This window comes from Coffea arabica, chromosome 4c (assembly GCF_036785885.1).
Source record: "Coffea arabica cultivar ET-39 chromosome 4c, Coffea Arabica ET-39 HiFi, whole genome shotgun sequence".
NCBI classification, from domain to species: Eukaryota; Viridiplantae; Streptophyta; class Magnoliopsida; order Gentianales; family Rubiaceae; genus Coffea; species Coffea arabica.
In genome coordinates this window covers 525285-550905 of record NC_092316.1, presented here as the reverse complement: position 1 = coordinate 550905, position 25621 = coordinate 525285, and the positions used below count along the sequence as shown (strand labels likewise).

Below are 25621 nucleotides of genomic sequence, written 5' to 3'. Positions count from 1 at the left end.
TAGATAATCGTGTATGTATGGAACGATAGAACTTAAAAGGTTTGGAGGGACGTGTATTGCAAAATCAAATTTAAATCTTTCAATCGGGCGATTAACAGATTTTTCACTTTTAATTGGGTTAGAATTAAATTATCTCTTTTTTTTCTTTGCCCCTTTGGGTAAACTCTGGATTTTCCTCGGAAAGGGCAAAAAAATCTGCGGCGGATTGATGCTCCGGACTAGAAAACCACTGAAAAGTCCCATTTCTCCTCTTTTTACTTTAAAAGAGGCCATTATACAGTGGATGCTGCATAGGGTCAATCTCGTCTCTGTGGACAAACCTTCAATCGGCAACACGGGCAGATATCCAGAAATCTCAACGTTCCTGGAACAACAATTACACTTTTTTTTTCCTTCAATTTTGCAGAAATATTTTGCAAATTAGTATACAATTTTCAGAAAAGCCACGCAAAATATAGCTTCACGTGCTCCGATCAAACGCTGCCGATAGGGTCCGATATTAATCGCCTGCATTTGGTAACCGAACGATCTTTTTCTATTTCTCTCTATTGATTGTTTGTTCTGTTGTTTATGTATCTTTAATTTCGTATGCAATCGATTTGGTTGATCTTTATGTATGTATGTATCTTTAATTTCGTATGCAATCTTTAATTTTGGTTGATCTACTTATGGATCTCCTACGGTTTGGATGTAGGAATCTATAATAATTGGCTCGAATTCAGGATAATTTTCTGGACTCATCTGTGTTTTTTTTTTGGTCAGTTTTTTCGAATTATTTTTTCGTGTAATAAGAGTATGTTGTTCCCAGTAGTTCTCTTTACTTTTGCTTTGAGTTTTAAGTATCAACACGTTGTACGATGAAGTAGCTCAATGCATGTTCTAATACAAGAGGAGTGGTTGTGTCTTTGGTTTGAGTTGGGGGTGGATAAATGAATTGTGCAAATCGAATTTGGCTTCCCGGATTACTGTCTTTGGTACTTTGAAGAGTCTTTATCTGTATTTAGCAAAGTATTGTAGCAATGAATTATGTGCTATGATGGAGGTAATTTTAGTTATATTTAGTATTTCAATGGGCTTTTTGAGGTATTTTAGGAGGACAAACAGGAAAATAAGGTGACTTAGGTTATGTATGTATGCTGTGGCGGCTGGGAGAAAGATTAACTGTCTACACATAACATCCAAGATTGATATTTCACCTAAGCGCGATTTTTTGGGTACTTGAAGTGTGCTCAACATGCTTATTGGTGAATCACGTCATCATGCTCAGAGAATCTAGGTTGGCATTGAGTCATGTCAGTTAAAAAATGTTCTTAATGATCATATTTCTTACAAAGCACACTGAAAGCAAATAATTTTTCCAGCAGCTTTTTGCTGTCATCACTATTATACTACCATAATGAAGTAAAGCCTATCTTCTCTCTTCTTTTCTTGCTTAGTTTTTTTGCTTGGCATCCAACTAGATCCGTAAACTTAATAACTCGACAATCCTCATTGATTGTTTTGCCGTTCTATTTGTGGCACCCAGCACCAGTGCTTACACAGTATATTTGGAGTTCTCTACGTAGTTTATCTGCTGAAGTACACCTGAATGTTATTTATCATATGATCATGTCTCAAATTGAGCTAAGTGGCTTGCTAAAGCTATATTGTCGTCCACCTAACTGCAATTGTAGGATGGGTATATGGGGTGGGAATTCTTTGGTTATTGGGTTGTGCCCTTCTTTTAGTTTCAGTGGCATAAATATAGGTTTATGTGTCAAAATTTCTCTCATATATTTTTAGAACTAATTTAATGCTTTTCTTTGTGAAAGATTAGTTCCTTAACAATGTTTGGATCTGCTGCTTTTATGTATGTTTCTATGAAACATAAACTATAGTAATTACTACTTCCTCTATATAACTAGACAACTGTTTTCTTTAATAAGCCAGATAATAGCAGTGGCAACCAGAAAAGTAAAGGGACTTCCTTGGGTGCAGTTCCCGTTGGCTAGAGTTTTTCAAGTTGAGGATGGCTGAAAAAGCATGTGTAAAGCGTCTTCAGAAAGAATATAGAGCTCTTTGTAAAGTATGGACCCGCCTTACTCTGCACAATTCTTTAGTTACAATAGTTGAATATTATATGGAATTCCAGCGCCCTACAACTTGTGCTTTTTTATTCTGATGTTTAAGATAAAAAAAATGACGTAGATTGATTATAGGATAAATTGCCTTTTACCACTTAACTCATATTAGCACCTTAAAGTAACCAAGTGATTGTTGATATCTGACTTAATTCTGAGGCTTGTTCATGGTTTTTATATTGGCAAGATAGGCTAGCTATCATATAAATATTTCTCTATCCAAACTTAGGCCTTTACCGAGTTGACCATTTAATATCTCTCTTTTTCACTCTCTTTCTTTTTTAATTGACATTATTCCTCCACTCACCTTGGTTGAGAGCTTTTGGCTTTCATTTGTGTCTAGATAAAGGAATATATGCATTTTTCTTCTTCCACCAGGACCATTAGTTGTTTGAGCTTTGTCTGTGAAACAATACCTGTTCATGGGTTCAATAGTTATGTCTGGATTTGGGATCTAGATCATTGATGGGGTAATTATTTATGAGATTATACATTGTAAATGGTAAAAAAATCTCATTTTTTTAAGTTCGAATTGATATTTAAATCCTTAATCTGTATTCACATCCCTAGAATACTAAGGCTACTGATCAGAAGTTTTGCTGCTTGTTCGAGAGGCTTTCGCCAAAATTCTTTCTTCTTTATTGCTTTTGCACTGGAATTTACTTTTTGGGCAAATGCTAAACACTTATAATTGCCTTCCTTGGACAATGATGTACAATGTGGATGTCAGGAACCTGTTTCGCATGTTGTTGCTCGGCCTGCCCCAAATGACATCCTTGAATGGCGTAAGTTGTCTGTCCTGCCAAGCAGCTTTATCTACAGAACTGTTTGATTAAAGCTGTTGCATTTGCTTGTTGATGTGTACTCTTTTTTTGATGCACCTTTCATGTTTGTATTTGGAACTGAGCCTGTGGGTCCTGTTGATTTATGTAGCTAGCACAATCTTTTTCTCTTTTGTTGGATTGGCAATTAACACATCTCTACAAAAACTTTGTGTCCAGATTATGTGTTGGAGGGGAGTGAAGGAACACCTTTTGCAGGTTGTCATTTTTTCTACTGGTTGATTATCCAGCTAGCTTCTTATCATTTTTTGTTCTGGAACCTTTTCTCATCTCATTTTGTACTTTTGTTAAGAAAAAGTTCTTTCCAGCAACTTTTGAACTTAGGAGTTTAAAATCGATATTGTTACAAATCTTGTCTGGACATGCTAACTTGGTTTGATCATTTCCTTAAAATGCCTTTTCTTCTGAATTCAGGTGGGTATTACTATGGAAAGATCAAGTTTCCTCCTGAATATCCATTTAAACCGCCTGGCATCAGGTCTGGTAATTAATTCACTTCTTCTCCACAAATTGTACTCATGCTTTTACTTTTACCTCCTGTGTTGATTTGATCGTTCTCTTGTTAGATAGTTCTAATTCCAATTTTTTCCCTCATCTGTAGCATGACCACTCCAAATGGACGGTTCATGACTCAAAAGAAAATATGCCTCTCCATGAGTGATTGTATGTTGCTTTTCATAGCTTTTGCTACTTCTGGATTATCTCTTACTTCATAGAAATTTGTGTCATTAATCTTTTACTTATATCTGTGATCGTTTTGTTATCCTCCTTTTTTATCTTCCAGTCCATCCAGAAAGTTGGAATCCTATGTGGTCTGTTTCCAGGTAATGCATGTCATTAGCGAGCAATTACTGCTCTTTATTTACGTTATCTTCAGTTTTCTGCTGATGTAGCTCTTATTTAACTTGCAGCATATTGACAGGACTCCTTTCATTCATGGTGAGTTTCTGGCAATTGTCCAGTATCATATTAGTTGTATGATTGATCCTGCTACATTTAGTGCACGGGGTTGGAGATCTAGTATCATTTAGAATATTTTCCTCTTGCAACTTGTGTGCTATTTCTAGTACATGAAAGATCTGTCTCTGGGTCTGTGTTGTTCAAGATAGGATTTTCCTTGTTATTGTTTTTGTTCTCAGAAATAACAGCAATTACGTGAATAAATTCCCATTAAAATTGGATAAATAATGTGTACGTTGCAAATATTTGTGGAGTAATCTGTTCTGATACTAAAATCTATTTGGTAAGCAAAATTTGATTTAGCTGTCTGATTCGGTTTTCCAACTTTTTAGCTTGTGACTCGATCCAAATCTGACCTTGTCAAAATGTTTCAAGTCGGTGGAATATGAACCTATGGAGCCAAATAAAAGTCTTTTTAGAAAAATAATAATTAAAGGACGATTGCAGTTCTTTTCCAGCTGCTGCACTATTTGCTTCATAAACAGGAGAGAACAGAAACTAAAAAATGGGGTCTTTTACCTGCTAACCTTTGCAGAAGAAAAACCCTAGTACTGGTTTGTTTATTGTTCAGATTTGAAACATCACTGGACAAGTTTGTTTCCAGAAACAAAAATACTTTATTTTGCATTCGTGAAGTTGGAAATTAACATGGTTTGGATGAGATTGAAAAAGTCGGAAACTGCTGCTCTGTATTGAGAATGCTTTTGCCTCAGATTTATATGGTTTTCCTGCCTTACAATGCAGATGGACAATAGTCCCACCACGGGCAGTGTGACAACTACAGTTGCTGAGAAACAGAAGCTTGCGAAGGCTTCTCTTGCTTTCAATTGCAAAAAGTGAGTGTTTTGGGATTCTGATGATTCTGATCCTGGATTGCATTATTTACAGACATTCTGCATGCAGGGGGCTGCAATTTTCTTTTTTTCTTTTTCTTTTCCTTGGTTGGTATTTTGAAGAAATAATTATATCTTTCCTTGCATTTGTGTGATTCCTAGATCTGATCACGTGAACTGCATTATATAATTTCATTCTATTTGGACAATGCATCTTTTATTGAGTTGTATTTCACTTTGTTGATTCACTTCTCATGCTTAGTATGTGCTATCCACATAACAGCGCAACATTTAGGAAATTATTTCCTGAATATGTGGAGAAGTATGAACAGCAGTTATCCGAGCAGGCTGTCACTGACAAGGTTTCACCAGTGTCCAATCCAGCAGAAAATACCAGAAGTTCACTGGGTGAGCAGGAGAACCCAACAAGAGGGGAGATAAATAGGATAGAACCGCCAAAAGGAGTCAAAAACCAGAGGCACTCATTTCCAACTTGGCTGCTGCTGTTGCTAGTTTCCATTTTTGGAGTTGTGATGGCTTTGCCTCTGCTTCAGCCTTGATTGTTGTGGCGTAAGCGGGGAAACCTTTTTAAGTGTTAAGAGTGGAAAAATGAGCATTTATGCAAAATGAATTTACTCTTTAATACTCGATGTCTTAGATTTGTCATGTATGTAAGATGTTTGTATAGAGGTAGTGCATGCGGTTTATGGCTGACACGGTCTTCCTTCCAATTTGGCTGCTGGCCTTTTTTTTTTTTAACAAACCAGACATTTATGGGATGTAGTAGCAAGTGGCTCCAGTGTACTGCTGGTTTGGAAGATTGCGCTTTTTGTTCTGTCGAATTCCTGAAGGTAAATATGACGAGAATGTATGGCACAACCCAGGTACTTGCAACAATTGCTGGCAGCGTGCACTTCAAGTGCACTTGACGTGTGATTGTGGTGATGGTAAGAGCGTGGCGGTTGTAGTACGTCTTACATCTCCATGTAGGGTAATTGTTAATATAATAGGGGCATGGACCCATCTGTTTGATTGCCAGCGGATCCTCCCTCTTGTGTGATGATTGAGTGAACCCTTTTGAAACAAAAAGGGGACAATTGCGCGAGAATTTGGGAATTTAAACAAAGCTGGCAAAATAAATTAACCAGCTGGACAATAGACTGACTTTCTAATTGATGCAGATGCTACGGTGAATCATACATGTAACAATCGGGTCGCCTGGATAAGATTGTGTGGTTTTTGCTAGAGGGGGAAAAAAAGGGTTCTGGGGTGGAGCTTGTCAACAAGCAAGGACATCTACCGGCTTTTGATATGGTTCTTGCTTCTTCTTGTAAAAAGCCATTCTTTCCATATCTGTCATTTTCCTTTTCTCTTTGTGAAGGTGTTTTTGTTCTTATTATGCTTGTTGAGTTAGGAAACCCTCCGTTCCACTGATGGTTGGTTAGACTTGAGAGGATTAGTATTGGTCTTTTGTCTCTTGTACCAGCTTGCGTCTAAGTTTTAAAGCTAACAGGTAAGCCAGCAGTTTGGTTGAAAGCGAGGGATTGTGTTGGTTGGTCAGATTCTTGGCCTCCTTTCACGTGATTTGCTCGCCACCCATTCTCATTTCGCTGAAAGCTCGTCGGAGCCTCCGAGACATGCGGCGTACAAAACTCCCATCTTCTCGAATCCAATAGCACAAAATTATTATTATGATGCTCGCTCATGTTTCTCTTTTTCAGTTCTTGTTTTTTTGGTTTTAAATTCTCCTTGTGGTGATTTTCTGGAAAGTGGCAGGCTAGAAGATTATGTACCAGCATGATTCCTTTATTAAAAAAGAAAAAGAAAAAGAAAAAGGAAAAGGAAAAAAATCGGCTGCCCATATCCTTTTTGAGGGTTTTGCTGGTTGATAGTTGGTACATGGCACTTGAAAGGCAATATAAAATATTTATTGCAATGGTGGTCATTAAAATTTTTCGAGTGGAGACAGATGTTTACTACCATCATGTCTCTAGTCTGTACCTTAGGAAGTGGTAAGAAAGTTTCCTTTTCATCGCAAAACGCGGAGACTTTCCTCCTCTTGCATGCAAAATGCTGGCCAGCTTGCTTTCAGAAGCATTTCCTAAAATGTATTGTATGGGAGCTATCTCGCACAGTCACGTCACATGGACATGGGGCGATTTATTTAAAAGAGTGGCTTGAACGCCTGTTTAACAGGGAGAGATCAGATTACAAGTGAAAATGACCCCAATGGGTTAAAGAGTACCATTACCCCCCCCCCCCGGGTCGTCGTCGTCGTCTCGTCGTCACTGCTACTAGCTAGTTTCCTCTGTCCTTTTAGTAAATAGTACTTGTGTGCCATTGTGAATGAGGAAGGCAAAAGGTATACGATACGAGAATCAAGAATATGAAAATTACATTCCACTCTTCTCTTCTGGTTAATTTCCCTTTTGGACTTTTGAATTTTATCACCTTACCAGTTACCAGAAGAATATGGTCCGATATCCAAACATGTAAAACGTTTCTGTCTCTGTTGAACTGAACTGAGATTTTAATTTACTCTCTGAATCTTGCTCTGTTTTATTCTCTTACTATACATTTCTTTGTTCTCTGCTACCAACTTTTGCAGCATAGGCAAGTTCGCCCTTGCATTCAGACGCATCCATGTGAGAAGAATGAAGACTTCTCCAGTTTTCCCAAGCAACGAAGCTGGAAACTACTTTGGCCATGAGTTTGACCCACACGCAGAATTTGCACTGGTATTTTCCTGAGCTTTTTACTGACTTGAATCCCGAAGAACCACATCTTTCCCTCTGTTTCCTCGTACTAACAAAACGATCTTAATTGTCTCATTCAAAAGCGTATGAACTATAAAATTAGATTGTAGTATTTAGGACCGACTTCATGGCAAGTCTTAGTCATCTACAGAGTTGCCCCGCGTTGTTCTCCTTGGGTTTCTGGCCCACGATGGTTTTCATGCCTGTGTCGTGTATGTCTCGTCGGACATGATGCCAAGATTTTAACAGCTCAATTTCTTGGCCTTTTTCAGTTCTTAGGAGAAGCAAGAAAGCGCACATGTGATGAGGGGAGCTTTAAGTTTAAGGTTGCTCCACCAGATACTGAAGAAACGCGAAAGACGGAGTCAAATGGGGAGAAAAGGAACAAGAAATCGTGGAAAAGTTCCCTCTTTTCATGGTTGAAATCTGACAAGAAAAGCGATAATCTGGTGGAACCGTTACATGGTTCCGCCGCTCCCAAACTGGGGCGTGGAATTGTTTCTGGTCCACTACGTGGTCGTGCAGGTGGCCTCGTACCTGCCAAGCCTAGGAAGCCAGTATCCGGACCCTTGATGAGTCTTTTCAATCCAGCCGATAAGGTGGATGGGATACCTTATATGTGTCTAAGCCATCTAACCAATCCTCATGAAGCTCAATCTTTTGGACCTGTTTACTTGGTAACATAGGAGTGCTAAGATAGTAGCCAAGGCCGGAGGGATACCTGGATGACGGAATCCATTTTCCACCTCAAGGGCTAGTGGACCTCAGCGAGATAAAACTCGGATCATATTGTAGGTCAAAAAAACCAAATTTGCTGAAGCAGATTTCACCTTTTATGTCAACAGAGTTGGCATTACAGCCTGAAACTACTCTTGATGTAATGAATCCAGAACACTGTCATATTTGACAGCTTAATTGATAAAAATTATCCTTCAGTTTTATATATCTGTTCAGAACTTTTGTCTTGTTGACGTCAGTATTCATGCCAAATAATTATCACTCATTTAACTTATCTCCAAGGAATTTGTAAAAAAAAAAAAAATACATTTGCAAATGTGATCGAAACTGGTGCTTCTTACCGGATATTCTTTACCTCCTGATCTTGCCGGTAACCAGGAGTCAAGGGAACAGTGCAAGCAAAGATGCGCAATCAAAGTCATCTGACTGAGGAATTGATCTCCTCTAGTTAATGAAATGAAGAAAGGGAAGAATGGAATGGGTAGAAATTTGAAAGAAAATCACAGTGCTTCAGCAACAATATACTGGAGCATAATTCATGTAGGACCCGCGACGGGTAATAGATTGGAGAATGAATTCACAACCTGCTGATTCCCATGTTATGAAACCAATTATTCCAAGAATTGTTTCTGCTAAAGAATTATTCCAAGAATTGTTCCTAAAGCTATTTTTAACAAATGAGGTGCTCTACGTCTGCTGTCAAAACTAGATGGCATATTGGTTTAACAAGCAAAAAATCCTCCACAAGGCAGTTCCAATAATTGCACATAGCCTTCAGGACCAGGGCTGATAGTTAAAGATGAGTTTATAAATAAGATTTTCTATACACTTAAAATACTATTCTAAATGTAGCAGCTCAAATATACAAGAAAGGCAGATAAATATATATACACATAACGCAAACACGCATAAGGAAGCCAGATATTTAACTGAAGGAGGTTAAAGTTGCTTTACTCTTCTGTGGATTCCTTTCCATTCTCATACAGAGAAGCTAACTATACAAGATATTTGTTTCAAGTAATCTCAGAAGCTTGTTGGAGATGAGTACCAGCCTCATGCGTAATGGGAAACAGATGGAAAATGCAGAGATCAATGTCTTACTATCAATTGCATTAAGAATCAACAAACACTGAACAAATAAACAGATCAACCATGATCTCTACATACAGCAATCTATACTGCGCCAACCTTCCATACTCCGGAATAAATCATCCAAAGTAAGAGCCCGAAATGACAAGTACTGCTCATTTACCAGAGCCCTTACTCTTCAACTGTTTTCTGGATATCACGCGTCTCCCCCAATCAATGTGCATAATTACTAGTAATTAGCAACAGACTGTACATAATTGGAAGAGCTGCTAGGTTTCCAGTCTACCTCCTTGTTGCTCCACGTCAACATCACTAGCATTACGAGGACTCACCCTCCTATCCCTGCTCAAAAGCCTTTTTAATGACCTCAAGCGCGTTGGTATTGGCGATTTTGGTTCTTCATCCTCATTAGCATGCCGTGGGATGTCAATCACCAGAGTTCCATCTGGTCTACTACTGGTTGATGCTGGCATCATAGACGAGGATGAGGATGTGCAAGGTGGCTGAGCAGAATGAAGACCTTGATTGCCTTCCTCCAGTGGTGGACCTAAAGTGCTAACTTGAGTTTCATTACCCCAAAACAAAACATTGGTTGGGAAATCCAGTGACTCTGCTGAATATCCATCAAGACCACCTGTTGCCTCTTGATTTGGAACCTGCAGTATAGACTCCACAGTTGCCGATTCAGGGCTAGTGTTGGAGCTGAAGGAGGATTGGTTGGAAACCGGATTTCGGCAAAGAGGGCAAGTAGAATGCGAAGCAAACCACATATCAATGCATTCAACGTGAAACCCATGATTGCATTTGGGTAAAAGCCTAATCTTTTCAGATTCAGAGACCTCAGAAAGACAAACTGCGCATTCCAAGCCATCTTTGAAGTCATTGGTAGCATTAAACACAACCACAGGTATGGCTTTAAGAACAGCGGGGTCAAGACCTCGGCGGAGGGCTGCCGCAACAGTCAATTCTTGGTAGCCAGGAGCAAAGTCAAAGCGGCGGCGCCGCCTGGTGGTGGTGGAGCTGTTGTTGTTGGCAGAGTCTTCTTGGCGGCGACGCCAGAACCATTTGGCATAGAGATGAAGGAAGAAAACAAAGACCACCACCAGAAAGAGAACTAAAACAGCCACCACCATGATCTTCCCGGTTAATTCAATTACTCCTGAGTCGTCTAATTTGTCACCAACACCTGCTGAATCTCCCATTATTCCAACAATAGCTTGTTGTCCCAAGCAAAGCCCAGAATTATTATTATTTTTATTTTTAAAAGAAAAAACCCTGGGATTGCTTGATTTTGTGAGGGTACGTTGAGCAAAAATCCCTTCAAGCTTGAGGGCTAGTGAAGCTTCAAACTTTTTAAGCAGCAATAGTGCTGAAAGTTTATGGGGAGGAAGATAAAGAGAGCAAAGACAAATGCTGCTGAAAATGTATGCTGATGGTACCTTTTTAAAAAATATACATAGATGTATCAGCAGTAATTAGCTAAAAAAAAAAAAAAAAATAGTTGGGGTATTTGAAGGAAGATAGGCGTGAGGAAAAGCCTGCCTAAAGAAGAATCGGATGAGAATTGAGTCTAAAAGACAAGAACTGAAAATGACAGACCCAGAACCGAAATTGAAATAGAAATACTAGTCAAGTAATGAATGGGAAGGAAGAGGGAGAACGAGAATATGAGATGAGATGAGTCAGCGGACGTTATATTTGTTGGTATTACTAAGAATACTATATAGTACTTAGGAATTGGGATGGCATGACCCTCTCACGGCGGCGGTTTGAATGAGGGGAAGACGACTTCAAAAATGTTGAAACCCATTTCTTTCCTTTTTCTTCTCTGTAGTTAGCGCTTGGCAAGCAGGAGTATTAGACTATTACCGCTCTTCTTTCTTTCTTGGAGGCTTCTGATTCCTTTGACCGGTGAAATGGCAATGGTAATGGTATTGGTGGGTGCAGCGGCGTCCCGCTGTGGGGTGGGGTCTGAATTTCAGGCAAAAACCTTGACTTTCGCTTTGGCCTTTTCAACTTTCAACGACTACAATAACATGTGAATCAATTTACATGATCCAACATTAAAATCCTCTATTCGCCCGACAATCACATGCTATTTCTTTCCTTCCCATTATTTTTTTTTCTTTTTTAATTACAGCTCGAAACATTAATTAGTGTGTTTGGACAGTGGGTTATTTGAGATATTTTTACTGTAGCACTTTTTGTGATGTGATGTATGTGAGATAAAAAATTAATTAGAAAGATAAAAAGCTGTATTGAAAATTGTAATGGTGATGTAAGCAAATATATCTGGAGAAATAACTCACTGTCCAAACACACTAATTAATTATTGTATTATACTAATTTATTATTTGTACGAGGAGTTAATTCTTTACCAGTTGAACATGCGGTTGATGTGAAATCTGCTCTCACACAAGTTAAAAAGTAGCAGTAAAAAGTAGTAGTCTCCCCCCAGCCCCGCCAGAAAATATACTATACTGTTATAAGGAGCATGAAGACAAAATTTATAGGTTTCATGATTACGCAACTTGTACTGTAGCTACTTGTAGAGAGGATTTATAACTTTTCTTTTCATTCCCAGTTAAGTTTGTCCAATTCGAGAGCTTTGTCTGACAGGCCCGGATTGACCAGCGAGAATAGTCAGAATCCAAATTTGGCTTCTGTTTTTGGTTTTTTTCTCAAATTCTTGCGTTTTGTATCCTTGAACAAAAGCATTTCATCTAAAATCAAAACGTGCAACATGATATGTTATCAGCTTTTCAATCCTTGTACGCAACATACTTACAAATAATTATGAACACTACAAAAAAAAAAAAAGAAAAGAAAAAGCTTGTAGCACTCCCTCTGTCCCATTCGCTGTGAAGTAGTTAAGGAACCCTTTTTGGTTTGCATTCGTAAGTTGCAGTAACTTTTGCAGTGTTTTAAAATATGTCAGAAGGATTATTGTGTATTTTTCTGAATTTTTTGTAAAAAAATTACGATATTGATTTGATATATATGAGATAAAAAGGTGATTAAAAAAATATGTTCATAAAAAATTTAACAATTTTTTTTCGGCACCCGAAATACCAAATCTATTAGCCAAAAAAAAAAAAAAAAAGGGAACAAAATCCGACTGCAAAACACCCAATTATTTTCATGGTATATCTGCTGTTTTTGATTTCGGTGCTTTGTCTAATCATACCTTCTTTTTTTTTTTTTTTCCGGTGATTAAGTAAGAATAACTCCGCATGCCTCACTCGAAAAAGTGACATTGAAATGATTTAGTACTTTGAAATGATGATTTTTCTCCGTAATTGTGACCACCCTACACAACCGCTTCGCCTCCCTCTACCCAGGACAGGAGTCCTTTCTTTCGGCTCCACCATCGCCGCTAATAATTCCACGAGGTTTGTTCGCATGTCTCCCGGCCCGCACTCTTCGTTGCCTTTCTGCTGCCCTCAAGGAAGTCCGAGCTCCACACCTATTCAGTAAATGTAAATTCCAAGTGATGCTGATTTTGCTCCTATTGCTCTTCCTAGCCATAACTATAACTGTACGAGAGTTCGGATGGATGAGTGTCAGAAAATGCAGATTGGGTCAACCAACTTTGACACGGAGAAACTAACTGGTGGGAGCCCACTCCTAATTGTTGTGGGTTATAACGCAGGCATAAACGGACCATGAACCAAAAAGCGTCTAAATGTTGCCAAATTCAACTGCAAATTAGTAATTGTCGCTACGATTGTTTGGCTTGCTGATACAGTTACTATCCCATCCAGAGAAGCCCCTGCAGTCTCAAATCAGGTGGAAAAAATAAACCAGAAAATTTGTTTAATTTTTTCTATCACCTCTTGTGGAACATCAGGAAGACCCCTGCATTTTTTGTTCGCGGGCATATGGTTGCATTTGTGACATAAATGGCTCGCAATGGATGAGATAAGCTGGAATTGTCACAGATACTACCACTCTGTTACCAGAAACTTTTTCAACTTTCGAATGATGTACCGAATAGGCCTTCAATGTTACCGCTGGGCTGTACCATTTTTCTTGGGATTAACCGATTTGTTGGTAAGTGACTGGAGACTGGGCAGTAGTATAGAATTTGCCAATTAACCAACAGTAGTAATTTGGAATATGAACAAGCGGCTATCTGTGATATACAATGCAAGAAAGAATGAAAATGGTTATATAGGGAGTAGGTTGCAAGTGTTGGTGAGACTGGAGAAGATGATTGCTGGGATTCAAAGATGAGCATGGTGGTAATCGTAGCAAGAGCGGTCAAATGCAAGCGGGTTCAGGAACCATGTCCGGAGGTGATCCAGAAAGGATAGGATGGAGGCAATTGCGATCTCATAATACGCTTCCTGATCATCATCTTCATCACTTCTACGCTGCTGGTGCTTCCCGTTCCCGGCCGGAGTGTAAGCGACCGAACGTCGGCATAGCGGGCAATTGGAGTTCTGCGTCAACCAAGCATCGATGCAGTCAACGTGGAAGCCATGTCTGCATTCGGCAAGGACCCTGTATTTTTTGCCCTTAGAAACATCGTATAGGCATATTACACACTGCATCTGATCAGGATCATCACCTTCATCATTTATGCGTTCCCCCTGTCCAGATGTAGGATCACCGTCGTCGGCGGTGGATGAATCATTGGCACTGGCGGAGCTTGTATCAGTCGGCCATGGTAGTGAGTGCGAATTCTGGAAATTGTTCATTATGCACAGAATTGGGAGGCCGGCAAGTAAGGAAACGGCCCTCATCTTTCTTCTGATTGTCAATGCTGCTGCTTCTGCACCGAAATTTGGTCTGCTTTGAGTTGTTACTGTGGATATCCGAGTCCTCTCGGCCATGGTTTTTCTTGGTTGATGGATACAGGAATCAACTTATAACTGGACTTAATCTTATGCTGCTTGCTCTGACAGCAAGTACTGTGGGATGTGTCCCGGATCAGATTCAAGAGTTATATACGATTTTGTGAATCTGTAGAGGGATTCTGAAATGGTTTGGACCGGAGAGCAAAATTTGACTGTTAAAATAGGACTCGTGATCGCGCTGGTGTTAACTCAATATAGATTTTGATTTTAAATAATTAATTATTTTATTACTATTTTCATTTAGTTTTGTATGTAAATTTTGATTTTTTAATAATTGAAAAAACTAAATTTGAAAATCTAATACAACTTATAGTAATTATGATTATTGTCAACACATTTCTCAATTATCACATCATTATGACATACTTTTCTTAAAAAACTTCAAAAGCTTTCCATCCAAACAATAAAACAAATGAAAACGAGGTTAAAAAGGTCAAGAGAAATTAGATGAATCACTACCGATTTGGATGGGTGCCTACATATTCGTTGGTGAAATTTTCAAAAAAATCTGAATATTAGAATTCAGGTCACTGCACACAAGTAGAATTTTGAAATTTTATTGGTGGCTTAACTACTTCTAGAGTTAACCCGTGGTGATTCTGTTGATTTTTTTTTTTTTTTTGTGTTTTTGCTTTGATGTTAAAAGTTTGGATTGTAATTTTCTGTTAAAAAATTATTATATTTTACGTAAGTATATTTTTCAATCGCCTTTTTAACTTATATTTATCAAATTGCTATTATATGTATTTTTACAAAAAAGAAAATCTTAAAATGGGCAGCGACCGCTGGAATTGCTGCTCCCGGGCCTCAGACCAAGACCAATGCCAGACCGCCGCCAAACGACGACGCAGCGGCCAACCTTACTGGCTTTGACCCTTTCTTTCCCCATTTTCTGATTTTTCCTCGGGCCATAGTACGACTGCACTTTCTTTGAAATCCTTTAACAGCCTAGCATTCTGGGTACAACAACAGCCCGCGCATGTAATAATTATATGTGGAATTGTGGATATAATCCATGGGCGTGGGCTTCTGTTAATGGAAGTAGTCATTTTAGTCATCAATTAGTGGCTCCAACGCTCAATCCAACTCTGAGCTATAAAATAACACTACTGAATCCTACTTGATTGATAAAAGGCAAACTACTTAACCAACTTTCTTTAGAATAGTGGCCAATCATATGTTTTGGTGCGACGAGAATTCAAATTTTACCTTTCATTTTATTTAAAAGCTACTGTTTAATTGTAACTTCTCTTAGATCTATATAAGTGCCTCTGAATTCGATGGCGAGTTAGTTTCGTCAGTTTTCGTGACTCTATTAGGTCACCTCATTGGTATAAGTTAGAGTTAGATGATGATAATAGACACAAAAAAAAAAAAAAAGGAAGAGATAAAGGCAATTACTTAAATTGTGAGGTCTAGTTCTTACATTTTTGTTGTCAAGACTTGGAAAAATCTCCTATTTAACTTAAAAGATAAAGGGTTTTTGTACTGCGTGTGTTCTTAACACACATAATATTCATCTAATTCTAATCCAATATATATATATATACATGCTAATAATTATTATTAATTAAGTTGCTTTTGTCTAGACCTCACAATAAAAGCTAGTATTGGTATGGATATGCATTATTATATACGAAAGTAGTGGTTTTTTTAGTAGGAATTGTTTACTTTAGACACATTTTCAAATAGTCTATCTTTCTTTCCTTTTTTTTCTTAAATGCATTTTATATCTTGAAAAGTGTAAAATAATTAATAATAAGAAAACATTCTTACTTTCAACCCAGGTTAACACCTCTTTTACTTAGAAATACTCATATAATTATTTCTTTCCTTTTCTCTTTTCCTGCAAGGGAACTTCAAAAATTTGCACGAAAGACACTAATCGAGTTCTCTTTATTTTGGCGAATTTCCATTCCACCCCAAGAGAAAAAAACAAGTGTCAAACTATGAAAAAGTTGTACAAATACACAAGTAAAAGTTTTTTATTTTTTGCCAAGTCCAGAAAAATATCGAGAAATGAAAAGCCAACCCATATTATCATGTACAAGGTTCCGCGACATCTAGACGAAGCAGCTGTGTGGCTCTCCAGGCACAGGCAGCTCCACTCCTCGCTGCTTCACTCTCTGCTTCCGCTGTCCCCGCCGCTTTTACCATATCCAACCGCCAATTCTAACCTCCGGACTAAGTGTATGGAATTTCCCCGAGACGCCACCTTACCCTACCGCGCTATCTGAAAATTGTGCCCGTTTCCTGGATGACCTCCCCATGCCTTTATTAGGTACTCAAAAACATTTCTTGCTCCGTTTTGGTTTTCGCATTTCTTATTTATTTTTCTGGCTTTCGTGTTTTTCCCCAAATGATTTCAGCTCATTTTATATGGGTGTTAACTTCCTCGAGCTTCGTTAGCTTTAGTGGTCTCCCAGTTTCCTTCATTAGCTACTCAAATTGGAAATGTGCGATTTACTTACAGGGTTTCGTGTTTGTGGTCAAAAGATTGTTCCTGTAATTTCACTTTTGTTTGGTATTGGAGTTTCTTTTGCTTCGTGGGCTTCGAACTCCTTTTGACTGTAACTCGTCAACTCATACAATTTCTTCATTTTTTATGCAGATATTGCTACTGCACGGTCTTGTCTTGGGAATACTCCATATATATTTAGGTCTCCAAATATTCTACACCATGAATTTGTATACAGAAATCAGAAGGGATTATTGGCTTTTCCATGGAAATTTGTCTGTGTCCCTGAAAAAGTTATCAACTATAACCTGGGGAGGCTTCATGTGTGTAGGGGTCGACTTGTGATTAAGGCAGTTGCTACTCTTGAACCAACAAGATTGGCCAAGAGAAAAGATGAATTTAGTTTGAGGGTTGATGTTGATTCAGGAAGTTCCGCTGTACCTCATGGGATTGAGCAGCAATCCTCAAGTGACCACTCAACTGAACCTAATGACAGAGAAAAGTTGAGAAGGATGAGGATTTCGAAAGCTAACAAAGGGAATACCCCCTGGAACAAAGGAAGGAAGCACAGTCCTGGTGATTCTTTTTCAGCTGGTTTTTTTGATGTACAACAAGTGTTTATTTCTTTTTAAGCTGCTGATTTGTCTAAAACAATCTGGTGAATCCCTTGCAGAAACCTTACAGAGGATTAGAGAGAGAACCAGGCTTGCAATGCAGGATCCTAAGGTGATGTCATGTAAGAATTATCTGATGTAGAAGTTCTGCCATGTTGTAGAAATTATGAGGAGGATGTAATTATAAACTGCTATTTGATTAGTGTTTGGAAATTGCAGACATTATAATCTTTTTCACAATTCCTGTCTGATCATTAGGTTGAATTTGGTAAATGGTATCAATTTCACGTACTGACTTGGTTTTACTCTGAACCAGAAATGCATAGCTTTTATTGGAATTCAAGTTGTAGTGAACATTACTGCTGTTGCTCAATCACCATTAGTGCTCTAGGACACAATAGGCAGACTTTACCCTGAATATCTCAATAGCCTAAATAATGTCTGACTTATTTTTCAATTATATGTCTAAATTTAAATGATGTTGTATGGTTATCGAGTTCATATTAAATAACAGAAAGCCAGCTGATTTTCAGCACTAAATATGAGCTAATTCTTGGCATTACTGATTATTTAGTGTGGTTTTGTTAACAATTTCTGCTGATACAGGTCAAGATGAAGTTAATTAACTTGGGCCATGCTCAAAGGTCAGTTTCTGTAGCTGGCTTGTACCGCTACTGTGACCTTGTATTGCAATGGTAGTTGCAAGATATTTTAAGTCTGCAGACCGTATTGAATTACATTTCTGAATCTTCCTTAAATGATTGTGTAGTGAAGAAACAAGGGTAAAAATTGGAGTTGGTGTGCGAATTGGGTGGGAAAAACGTCGCAAGAGGTTAATGTTGCAAGAGACCTGCCTCTATGAGTGGCAAAATCTACTTGCAGAAGCTTCAAGAAGGGGTGTTCTTGGTGAGGCAGAGTTACAGTGGAACTCATATAAGATTCTGGATAAAAAGCTTGAGCAAGAGTGGGTGCAAAGCATTGAAGAAAGAAAAAGAAAACCAAAACCAAAGGGTAGCAAGAGAGCACCTAAGTCTCTCGAACAAAGGAGGAAGATCTCAGAGTCCATTTCAGCCAAATGGGCTGATCCTGTAAGAGCTTGTCCAGAAGAACTTTTATTTTATTTTTTTTTTTAATTTTGTGATTGAAAACTTCCCTTGATTCAATGGCAGTAAATCATGTTTGTTTGAGGGCTATTGCATATAACATTTTCAATTTTAGTCTTATTTTGCACAGTCCATTATATATTCCTCACCGCTGTTTGTGAAGTTTTTTCTTTTAATTTATTTTACCTAGGAATATCGAAATCGGGTTTGCTCTGGTCTGGCAAAGTATCATGGCATAACAGAAGGGGTTGAAAGGAGGCCAAGGAGAAAGCCAAGTGTTGATGGACAGACAAGGAAGAGAAGCCCTTCCCAGAGGATAGTTGATTCAGATGATTCTTCAAAGCCTGAACCCAAGAGCCATATTCAACGTGTAATGTTGAAGAGGAGTAGCGTGGCCCCATATAAGGATCCTTTGGCAAGTTCAAAATTAGAGATGTTAAAGAAAATCAGGGCGCAAAGAGCAGCTGCTGAGAGCAAGAAAACTGAAGCTGTTGCTAGGGCAAGGTAAGTTTATTATAGTTCTCATATTTTTCTCTTCAAAGTAATTTTTTCTTTCCAAACTGTGGATTTTGTGATCAATGTGAGGAGTTGGTAGATCCTCTTCTTTAGGGTTGGGAAAGTTGCCAGTACAAGACAAAAATTTCTGTATTATTTTCCCGGGACAAAAACATTCATTGTCAGAAGAAGGATAATTGCTTTAATAGTGGACAAAGTGAGTGAAAAGAATTTCCACATTATTTCCTTGAGCAAGAAGACCTGATTTATCAACATCAGTGGTCTTATCTAGGGAAGTTGCCTCTGAGAAGAAGTTTTAGCATTCTCTGCCGGTGGTGAACACAAACCAGGAAGGGAGCGGTATGAGGCGGAACATATATGTGTATTTTGTATGTGCATGTACCTATGAAATTGATCAAAAGATATAGAAATACAGAAGTGGTTTCAGTGTTTGTAGAGGGAGGAGAGCCTAAGTTGTGTCAGCATGCATGAGCTCCTGCATTGCCAATTGACCTGATTAGTTCAGTTTACTGGTTATTGGATATTGATGAACGTTCAGGGTTTTGGTAGATGATGAGAAGCTAGCAATAAACATTCTGAATATTAGCTGCAAATTGTGATTTGTAGAATCTTTTGATGTTGAACCAGATATCCTATGTTGCAGATTGTTGATTGCTGAAGCTGAGAAAGCTGCCAAGGCTCTTGAAGTAGCTGCTGAGAAGAGCCCTGTAGCTCAGGCTTCCCTTGTCGAAACTAGGAAGCTAATCGCTGAAGCTATCCAATCTATTAGTTCCATAGATGAAGGACAGGAAGAATTGCAAAATGATGGTGGAAGTATATCACTGGCTGCACCTGAATTTGTTGGCCCGGCCAAGTTGGAAATGAGTGAAAATGTTGAAAATCCAAACCAAATTGTTAAAAGAAAAGTGAATGGAGCTCAAACATCAAGATCAAGTACTCGTGACCTTATTGGGTTCAAATTTGAGAATACTGCTTTGCAAGATTTAGGGGATGCATCGAGTAATACTGACATGATGGGGTTCAGTTTCGAGGAACCTGCATTGGGAGGATTAGTGAATGGTACAGCGGACGTGCAGAAGCTCCGCCAAACTAGACTCGAAGATTATAATGTGGCTTCTGTGTTGTTGGATAGTGCCGGAAGGGTAAAGTCTTCCAGTTGCACAGACCGTATGGTCGATCCCGCATTGAGTGGCAGCCCACAGCGTGAGGATAACCCCCTATTGAATGGAGTAAAGTCCTCCGAATCTGGTAACGAAGAAAAATTATCTAAGTCAGCTAGTGTGACTAAGAAATGGGTTCGTGGAAGACTGGTTGAAGTGGCTGAAGAAAGTTAGCTTAGTTCAACGTACACGGTAGATTTGATTGATGCTGCAGATCTTACCATCAGGCTGGAGGTATAGTGTAGATCACCTGGTAATCTGTGGTTACATCGGATGGAATTTCTTACCACAGTATTGTTCGAAAATCTTTGTTCTAGCTATATATGATGATGACTATCTAGTATAATCATTTAATTTATACCACCAGGGATATGATTTATTTCCCATGTCCACCACCCTGAAGCATTGGGGGTTTATATGTCCTCCCCACCAGTATTTAAAAGTGATGAGAAAAGTATTCCGAGACATAACAAAATTACTAGTAGCAGCCTAGAAGCAGCTAAGTACGGGAAAATGGAAGGATAAAAAGTAGATTACCAAATATAAAGTTGGGATATAGATTGATTTTTTTGAAATCCAATCTAGATTGGTTAAGCTGGTTTTTCGATTGTTTGGGAAGTATGAACACCCGTCTGTCTCTGGCAGCTGATGCACAGCGTTGCTTTTGGACCAGATCCTGTTTTGTTGAGGTTGAGGATAACTTTGTTAAAGTCAGATCAGGAGGAATTGCAAAGCTTTTAATGAAGGAAAGGAAATAGCTAGTCGCGTCCATCTGCATCTGCATTACAAAATTGAGAGCACGAAAGTTGAAAAGAATAAAGGAAGTAACGATATGTGTACAGAGACTGGATTGGTTTTGGTGAGAGTGATTTTTGGTTAATATTTAGTACTTGGTTTTCAAGTATCCTCTTTGGTTAGCATTAAAGCTTAATAGGGTGAGAGGCAAAGTTCAAACCGTACCTCCTATCCATTGTCATATTAAAGTAGTTTTGCTTAAAAAATCCAGATGAGTGCATAATGTACACGTTTGGTCTGAAGGTGGCTTAATCCCCTTCGAATTATCTTAAGCCTCCTTAGGTCTGACCCCTTCCTCCTAGTGTAAGATAGATTAAGTCATACAATAGTTATCGTTTTTGAAAAAAAAAAAAGGTACCCTCTTTGATTAGAATCAGAAAGCAGCTCTAAATTCTTATTCTTGACTCGGAGTGAATGGTTTCCTCGATCTCGTTTCCAGGTTTTTTTTGGCGTAACGACAACATAACCAATTAATGTTGATTCATTGAACTCATTTGCTGACTTGTACTGACTGGCGTTTATGTGTATCGTACTAGCATTCGGCTTCTAAGTCTGACATTTGGGCTGGGATTTTGGTACGTGATACTTAGTGTTGGGTCTTGTTTCCACTCAATTCTTAGGAGAACTCTTTTTTTTTTTTTTTGGGAAGGGAACGAGGTTGGGTCGGAGAAAATTGGGCTTTTGGGGGGCGGCGAGGAAATTGAGCTGGGTCCGGTAGCAGGTCGCTTTCTCGACAACCGACGGTGAGTGTACTTGACACTTCCTAGTTCCAACTAATTCCTTACAATTTACAAAATACTGCTTACAAATCAGAGTGAATTATCTGGTGTGGTGGCCTCGGCGGTTAGATCTCATTCTCCTCCATCACTTCCACTCCCACTCCCGCTCCCGCTCCTCAGAATCATCTCACATTTTTGGTCTTCCATCAATTTACCGGAGCAGAGCAAAGAATTCTCAAGTACTTTTTTAAAAAAAGAAAGAAAAAACCAAAAGAATGATGGAGTCTCAGTCGTCGTCGTCAGACGAAGAAGACGATCGACAGCATCTAATCGAACAGAACGAAAGAAGAGGCCTCCCTCACTCCCCTTCCAAGTCCCCCCGCCACTCCTCCTCCGCCTTCCAAATTGACTTTCCCCGACTCCCCAACTCTCGCTCCACTTCTGTTGCAAGCTTCTTCAACAATAAAAGGTACCTCTTCGCCGTTTTCCTTCCTCTCCTCCTCCTCCTCCTCTACTTTACCACCGACATTAGGAACCTCTTCCATACCACCACCCCCATTTCCAACCTTCTTTATGATTCCTCCTCGCTTAATCGCATGCGCCAGTCCGAGCTCCATGCTCTTTACCTCCTCAAGCAGCAACAGCTTGGCCTTTTCACCCTCTGGAATCGCACCACCCTCCTCCCACATAACCCTCTTAATTTTTCTGTAAATCCCACCAATGCTTCTTCTAACGTTGTCGATTCTTTACCTTCATCGTCTCCTGCTCGTTTAGAAGATTTGAAATCCGATCTGCTCCGCCATATTTCATTGAATAAGCAGATTCAACAAGTTTTGTTGTCGTCCCATCGTTTGGGAGATCCGCTAGATTCCTTGTCCAGTAATACCTCTACGGACCCCACCCTGGGAGCAGGTTTTGACGGATGCAGGAAGGTGGAGCAGGGGCCATCGTCCCAGAGGAGAACAATCGATTGGAATCCCAAATCCAATAAGTACTTGTTTGCAATGTGCGTGTCGGGACAGATGTCCAACCATCTCATTTGCTTGGAGAAGCATATGTTTTTCGCGGCTGCGCTCAACCGAGTTCTGGTTATTCCCAGCTCCAAAGTTGATTACGAGTTTCATAGGGTGTTGGATATTGATCACATCAATAAATGTTTGGGAAGGAAAGTCGTGGTTACTTTTGAGGAGTTTGCGGCGAGTAGAAAGAATCGTCCGCGTATTGATAAGTTCCTTTGTTATTTCTCGTCGCCCCAGCCCTGTTTTATGGACGATGAACGCGTCAAGAAGTTGAAGTCGTTGGGTGTTTCATTGCCTAAGCTTGAGTCTGCTTGGACTGATGACGTTAAGAATCCAAAGCAAAGGACGATTCAGGACGTTCTGTCCAAATTTTCTACTGACGATGATGTTATTGCGATTGGAGACGTGTTCTTTGCTGATGTGGAGAGGGAGTGGGTGACGCAGCCTGGAGGTCCTATTGCTCATAAATGTAAAACACTGATCGAACCAAGTCGTTTCATTTTGCTCACTGCCCAGCGTTTTGTCCAAACATTTCTTGGAAGGGATTTTATCGCCCTTCATTTCCGCCGACATGGTTTCTTGAAGTTCTGGTATGTTTTCCTTTTATCTTTTCGTTTCAGTATTGAGCAATGCATCCTCTAGGATCCCCCTTTTAAGTGTTGGGATATGTTTATGGTTGGATGTGCATGTTGCAGGATTTCAGTCGAACTATTTGTCTGGGAGTCTGTGCCCCTTAGCCGTCTTAGTCTGTTGGCAAGTTTAAGTTATTTGGGTGAAATAGAACTAGAAGGAGCTTTCTTTTGGTTTCTGGAATGATTAAGGGGCTACATCAGTTGTCTTGGCTATAATGGCAGCATTTAAGCATCATGAGAGTAAAATCATGCTTTTCAGTTACAAACTTTTGGGCTTTTTCTTCCGCCCTCCTTTCATTACCATACTGTAGTTTCTGGAGAATATTTTTTACCACAGTGGATTGTTGGACAGCACCATACCTCTTACCCTGCCTGCTATTTTATATCAGCAATGCCAAACAACCGAGTTGCTTCTACCCTGTTCCTCAAGCTGCTGATTGCATCAATCGAGTGGTTGAACGAGCTAACACTCCGGTGATATATCTTTCCACTGATGCCGCGGAAAGTGAAACAGGTTTGCTCCAGTCACTTCTTGTCCTCAATGGGAAGACTGTACCACTTGTGAAGAGGCCTGGACGGAGTTCAGCAGAGAAATGGGATGCTTTACTGTACAGACATGGGCTTGAGGCTGACTCTCAGGTGAGCTTATGATTTCTATATAATGTTCTTAGTTTTCAAATTTTATGTTACTCCTTGGATATCTCTACTGGCATTAGACGGGCATGCAATTGACCTTGTCAAGTTTACTCCTGATTAGCAACCAAGGAATGATCTGTAGTATGCAAATTCAATTTGTTTAGCCCGTTGCATTTGCTTGTGTTTTCTTTTCCGTTTGGTATTCATTCCGAATGTGGAAACTTAAGGAACATAATGTGACAATAATCCACCCTCAGTAGTTTTCTTGTGAGGTCGTTTGAGGATGCTGTTTATGGTGTTGTGGCCAATGCTTCTGATGTTGGGGTTCGTGATGATGATATAGAAGGAAGAAGAAATGAGTTTGCGAATATGAATCAGATTAAGAAGATTATTCTAGTGGAATTTCGTTTTTTTTTTTTTTTTTTTTTGGTAGAGTGTGAGAATCCACCCTCGATAGCTTTCGTCTGAGGTCATTTGTTTTCGTGTTGTGGCCAGTGTTTCCGATGTTTGTTGTCTAAATGATACAATTTAAAAAGAAAAGGAAGAAGAATATATATATATATATATATATTTTAAATAGGAATTACTACAGAACTGGATAGAAGAGTGGTGAGAGGGTTGATCTTATTTGGGTTTTGCACTTCTTTTTTTTTTTTGGTTATTGCTTTTAAATGGTTTAACTCGTCAAAATTTTTAGGTGGAAGCTATGCTGGATAAGACTGTTTGTGCTTTGTCGACGGCGTTTATTGGGTCCTCTGGATCCACCTTCACAGAAGATATTTTGCGGCTTAGGAAGGACTGGGGATCTGCATCAATGTGTGATGAGTACCTCTGCCAGGATGAAGTGCCAAATTTTATCGCAGAAGATGAATGAAAACAGTTGATTTTTTGTCCTCTGGACGGAGTTGGCTCAAGCATGCGCTTTAGCTTTCGAGTCTTAAGCATGGAGGGTGATCACCGACTCTGGTTTGTGCTGAAGAAGATGAATGAAAAGGATGAAGAGCGGTGGTTTTTGCTTTGTTGCGCTTGACAGATGTTACCTTTACTGATCACTCCATCACCATGGGTGGTTCACCACTGCAGATGACTTGACTACCATATTCTTTCTGATATATATATGTGTATGTATATGTATTGGTTTTTTCAGATAGCTGTGATACGTATTGTTGTGTATGATTGATAGTAATAGTTTCGCGAGCCTTGTTTGGACAGCTATTTTTTAAAGAAAATTTATTATGTTTTCGCGCACATATTTTTCAATCACCTTTTTACTTCACATGTATTATTAAATCGTTACAGTAATTTTTCTATAAAAAAAAATTAAAAAAATGCAATTCAAACACAATCTACTTGCTTTCTCCGCAGGCTGCAGTTACTGTTCTGATCTTCATTGAAGTTATACTTTGCATGACAATTTAATAATATAATAATGTACCACTACTTTTTTTTTTTTTTTGGTTGAAATTTACAAATGGGGTAATACCTAGACTATCTTATCTTACTGATGAATGCAATTTATTAGGAGGGAACCAATCAATTGAGATGTATATAAGAGCTAAGAAATGCAAAAAAAAAAAAAAAAAAAAAAAAAAAAAAGATTTGAAGGAAGGGGGGAGGTCTGGTTGAATTAAATTAGCTGGACAGTGAACACGGTCGCTTGCAGTAGAATTCTCAACCACCATAAGATCGTAATGAACATATCATCTTCATAGTTACATATAGAGACTTCCATTCCAGGCATCGATCGTAATTTAATATTTGTTTGAGTT

The 25621-nt window shown here is 39.0% G+C and overlaps 4 protein-coding genes across 9 annotated transcripts; 3 read left to right on the top strand and 1 right to left on the bottom strand.

Annotated features, from left to right (window-relative positions):
* Positions 1-8: 8 nt before the first annotated feature.
* LOC113740251 (ubiquitin-conjugating enzyme E2 34) lies at positions 9-8452 on the top strand. 5 transcript variants are annotated; one of them, XM_027267804.2, is made up of 12 exons: positions 9-516; positions 1978-2065; positions 2851-2905; positions 3122-3160; positions 3377-3440; positions 3564-3625; positions 3747-3786; positions 3874-3901; positions 4667-4758; positions 5018-7247; positions 7364-7493; positions 7784-8452. In XM_027267804.2, the coding sequence occupies exons 2-10, from the start codon at positions 2009-2011 to the stop codon at positions 5313-5315; spliced, it is 735 nt and encodes a 244-aa protein (XP_027123605.1). In that variant the 5' UTR covers positions 9-516; positions 1978-2008; the 3' UTR covers positions 5316-7247; positions 7364-7493; positions 7784-8452. The 5 variants fall into 5 exon arrangements, with proteins under 5 accessions (XP_027123605.1, XP_027123604.1, XP_027123603.1 ...); XM_027267803.2 differs by having other exon boundaries at positions 21-516; positions 1926-2065; XM_027267802.2 differs by having other exon boundaries at positions 29-516; positions 1930-2065; positions 5018-7117.
* A 721-nt stretch (positions 8453-9173) lies between these two features.
* LOC140005060 (RING-H2 finger protein ATL3-like) lies at positions 9174-11345 on the bottom strand. The gene has a single exon (XM_072045172.1). The coding sequence runs from the start codon at positions 10538-10540 to the stop codon at positions 9608-9610; it is 933 nt and encodes a 310-aa protein (XP_071901273.1). The 5' UTR covers positions 10541-11345; the 3' UTR covers positions 9174-9607.
* A 4904-nt stretch (positions 11346-16249) lies between these two features.
* LOC140005056 (uncharacterized) lies at positions 16250-20430 on the top strand. The gene is made up of 7 exons (XM_072045166.1): positions 16250-16481; positions 16812-17234; positions 17332-17384; positions 17879-17916; positions 18042-18360; positions 18566-18879; positions 19535-20430. The coding sequence occupies exons 1-7, from the start codon at positions 16469-16471 to the stop codon at positions 20223-20225; spliced, it is 1851 nt and encodes a 616-aa protein (XP_071901267.1). The 5' UTR covers positions 16250-16468; the 3' UTR covers positions 20226-20430.
* LOC140005057 (O-fucosyltransferase 36-like) lies at positions 20427-25100 on the top strand. Of its 2 annotated transcripts, XM_072045167.1 has the most exons (3): positions 20427-23174; positions 23606-23855; positions 24550-25100. In XM_072045167.1, the coding sequence occupies exons 1-3, from the start codon at positions 21841-21843 to the stop codon at positions 24724-24726; spliced, it is 1761 nt and encodes a 586-aa protein (XP_071901268.1). In that variant the 5' UTR covers positions 20427-21840; the 3' UTR covers positions 24727-25100. The 2 variants fall into 2 exon arrangements, with proteins under 2 accessions (XP_071901268.1, XP_071901269.1); XM_072045168.1 differs by lacking the exons at positions 23606-23855; positions 24550-25100 and adding an exon at positions 23280-23534 and having other exon boundaries at positions 21702-23174.
* Positions 25101-25621: the final 521 nt, after the last annotated feature.

Bases quoted from the DNA above. Each gene is read 5' to 3' on its own strand.
- LOC113740251 (XM_027267804.2), top strand. From the start codon at position 2,009: ATGGCTGAAAAAGCATGTGTAAAGCGTCTTCAGAAAGAATATAGAGCT. The intron at 3,441-3,563 runs GTCTGGTAATTA...CCTCATCTGTAG, and splicing joins TTTAAACCGCCTGGCATCAG to CATGACCACTCCAAATGGAC. The intron at 3,902-4,666 runs GTGAGTTTCTGG...CTTACAATGCAG, and splicing joins CAGGACTCCTTTCATTCATG to ATGGACAATAGTCCCACCAC.
- LOC140005057 (XM_072045167.1), top strand. From the start codon at position 21,841: ATGATGGAGTCTCAGTCGTCGTCGTCAGACGAAGAAGACGATCGACAG. The intron at 23,175-23,605 runs GTATGTTTTCCT...ATTTTATATCAG, and splicing joins CATGGTTTCTTGAAGTTCTG to CAATGCCAAACAACCGAGTT. The intron at 23,856-24,549 runs GTGAGCTTATGA...CAAAATTTTTAG, and splicing joins GGCTTGAGGCTGACTCTCAG to GTGGAAGCTATGCTGGATAA.
- LOC140005056 (XM_072045166.1), top strand. The intron at 17,235-17,331 runs GTGATTCTTTTT...AATCCCTTGCAG, and splicing joins AGGAAGGAAGCACAGTCCTG to AAACCTTACAGAGGATTAGA. The intron at 18,880-19,534 runs GTAAGTTTATTA...CCTATGTTGCAG, and splicing joins GAAGCTGTTGCTAGGGCAAG to ATTGTTGATTGCTGAAGCTG.
- LOC140005060 (XM_072045172.1), bottom strand. From the start codon at position 10,540: ATGGGAGATTCAGCAGGTGTTGGTGACAAATTAGACGACTCAGGAGTA.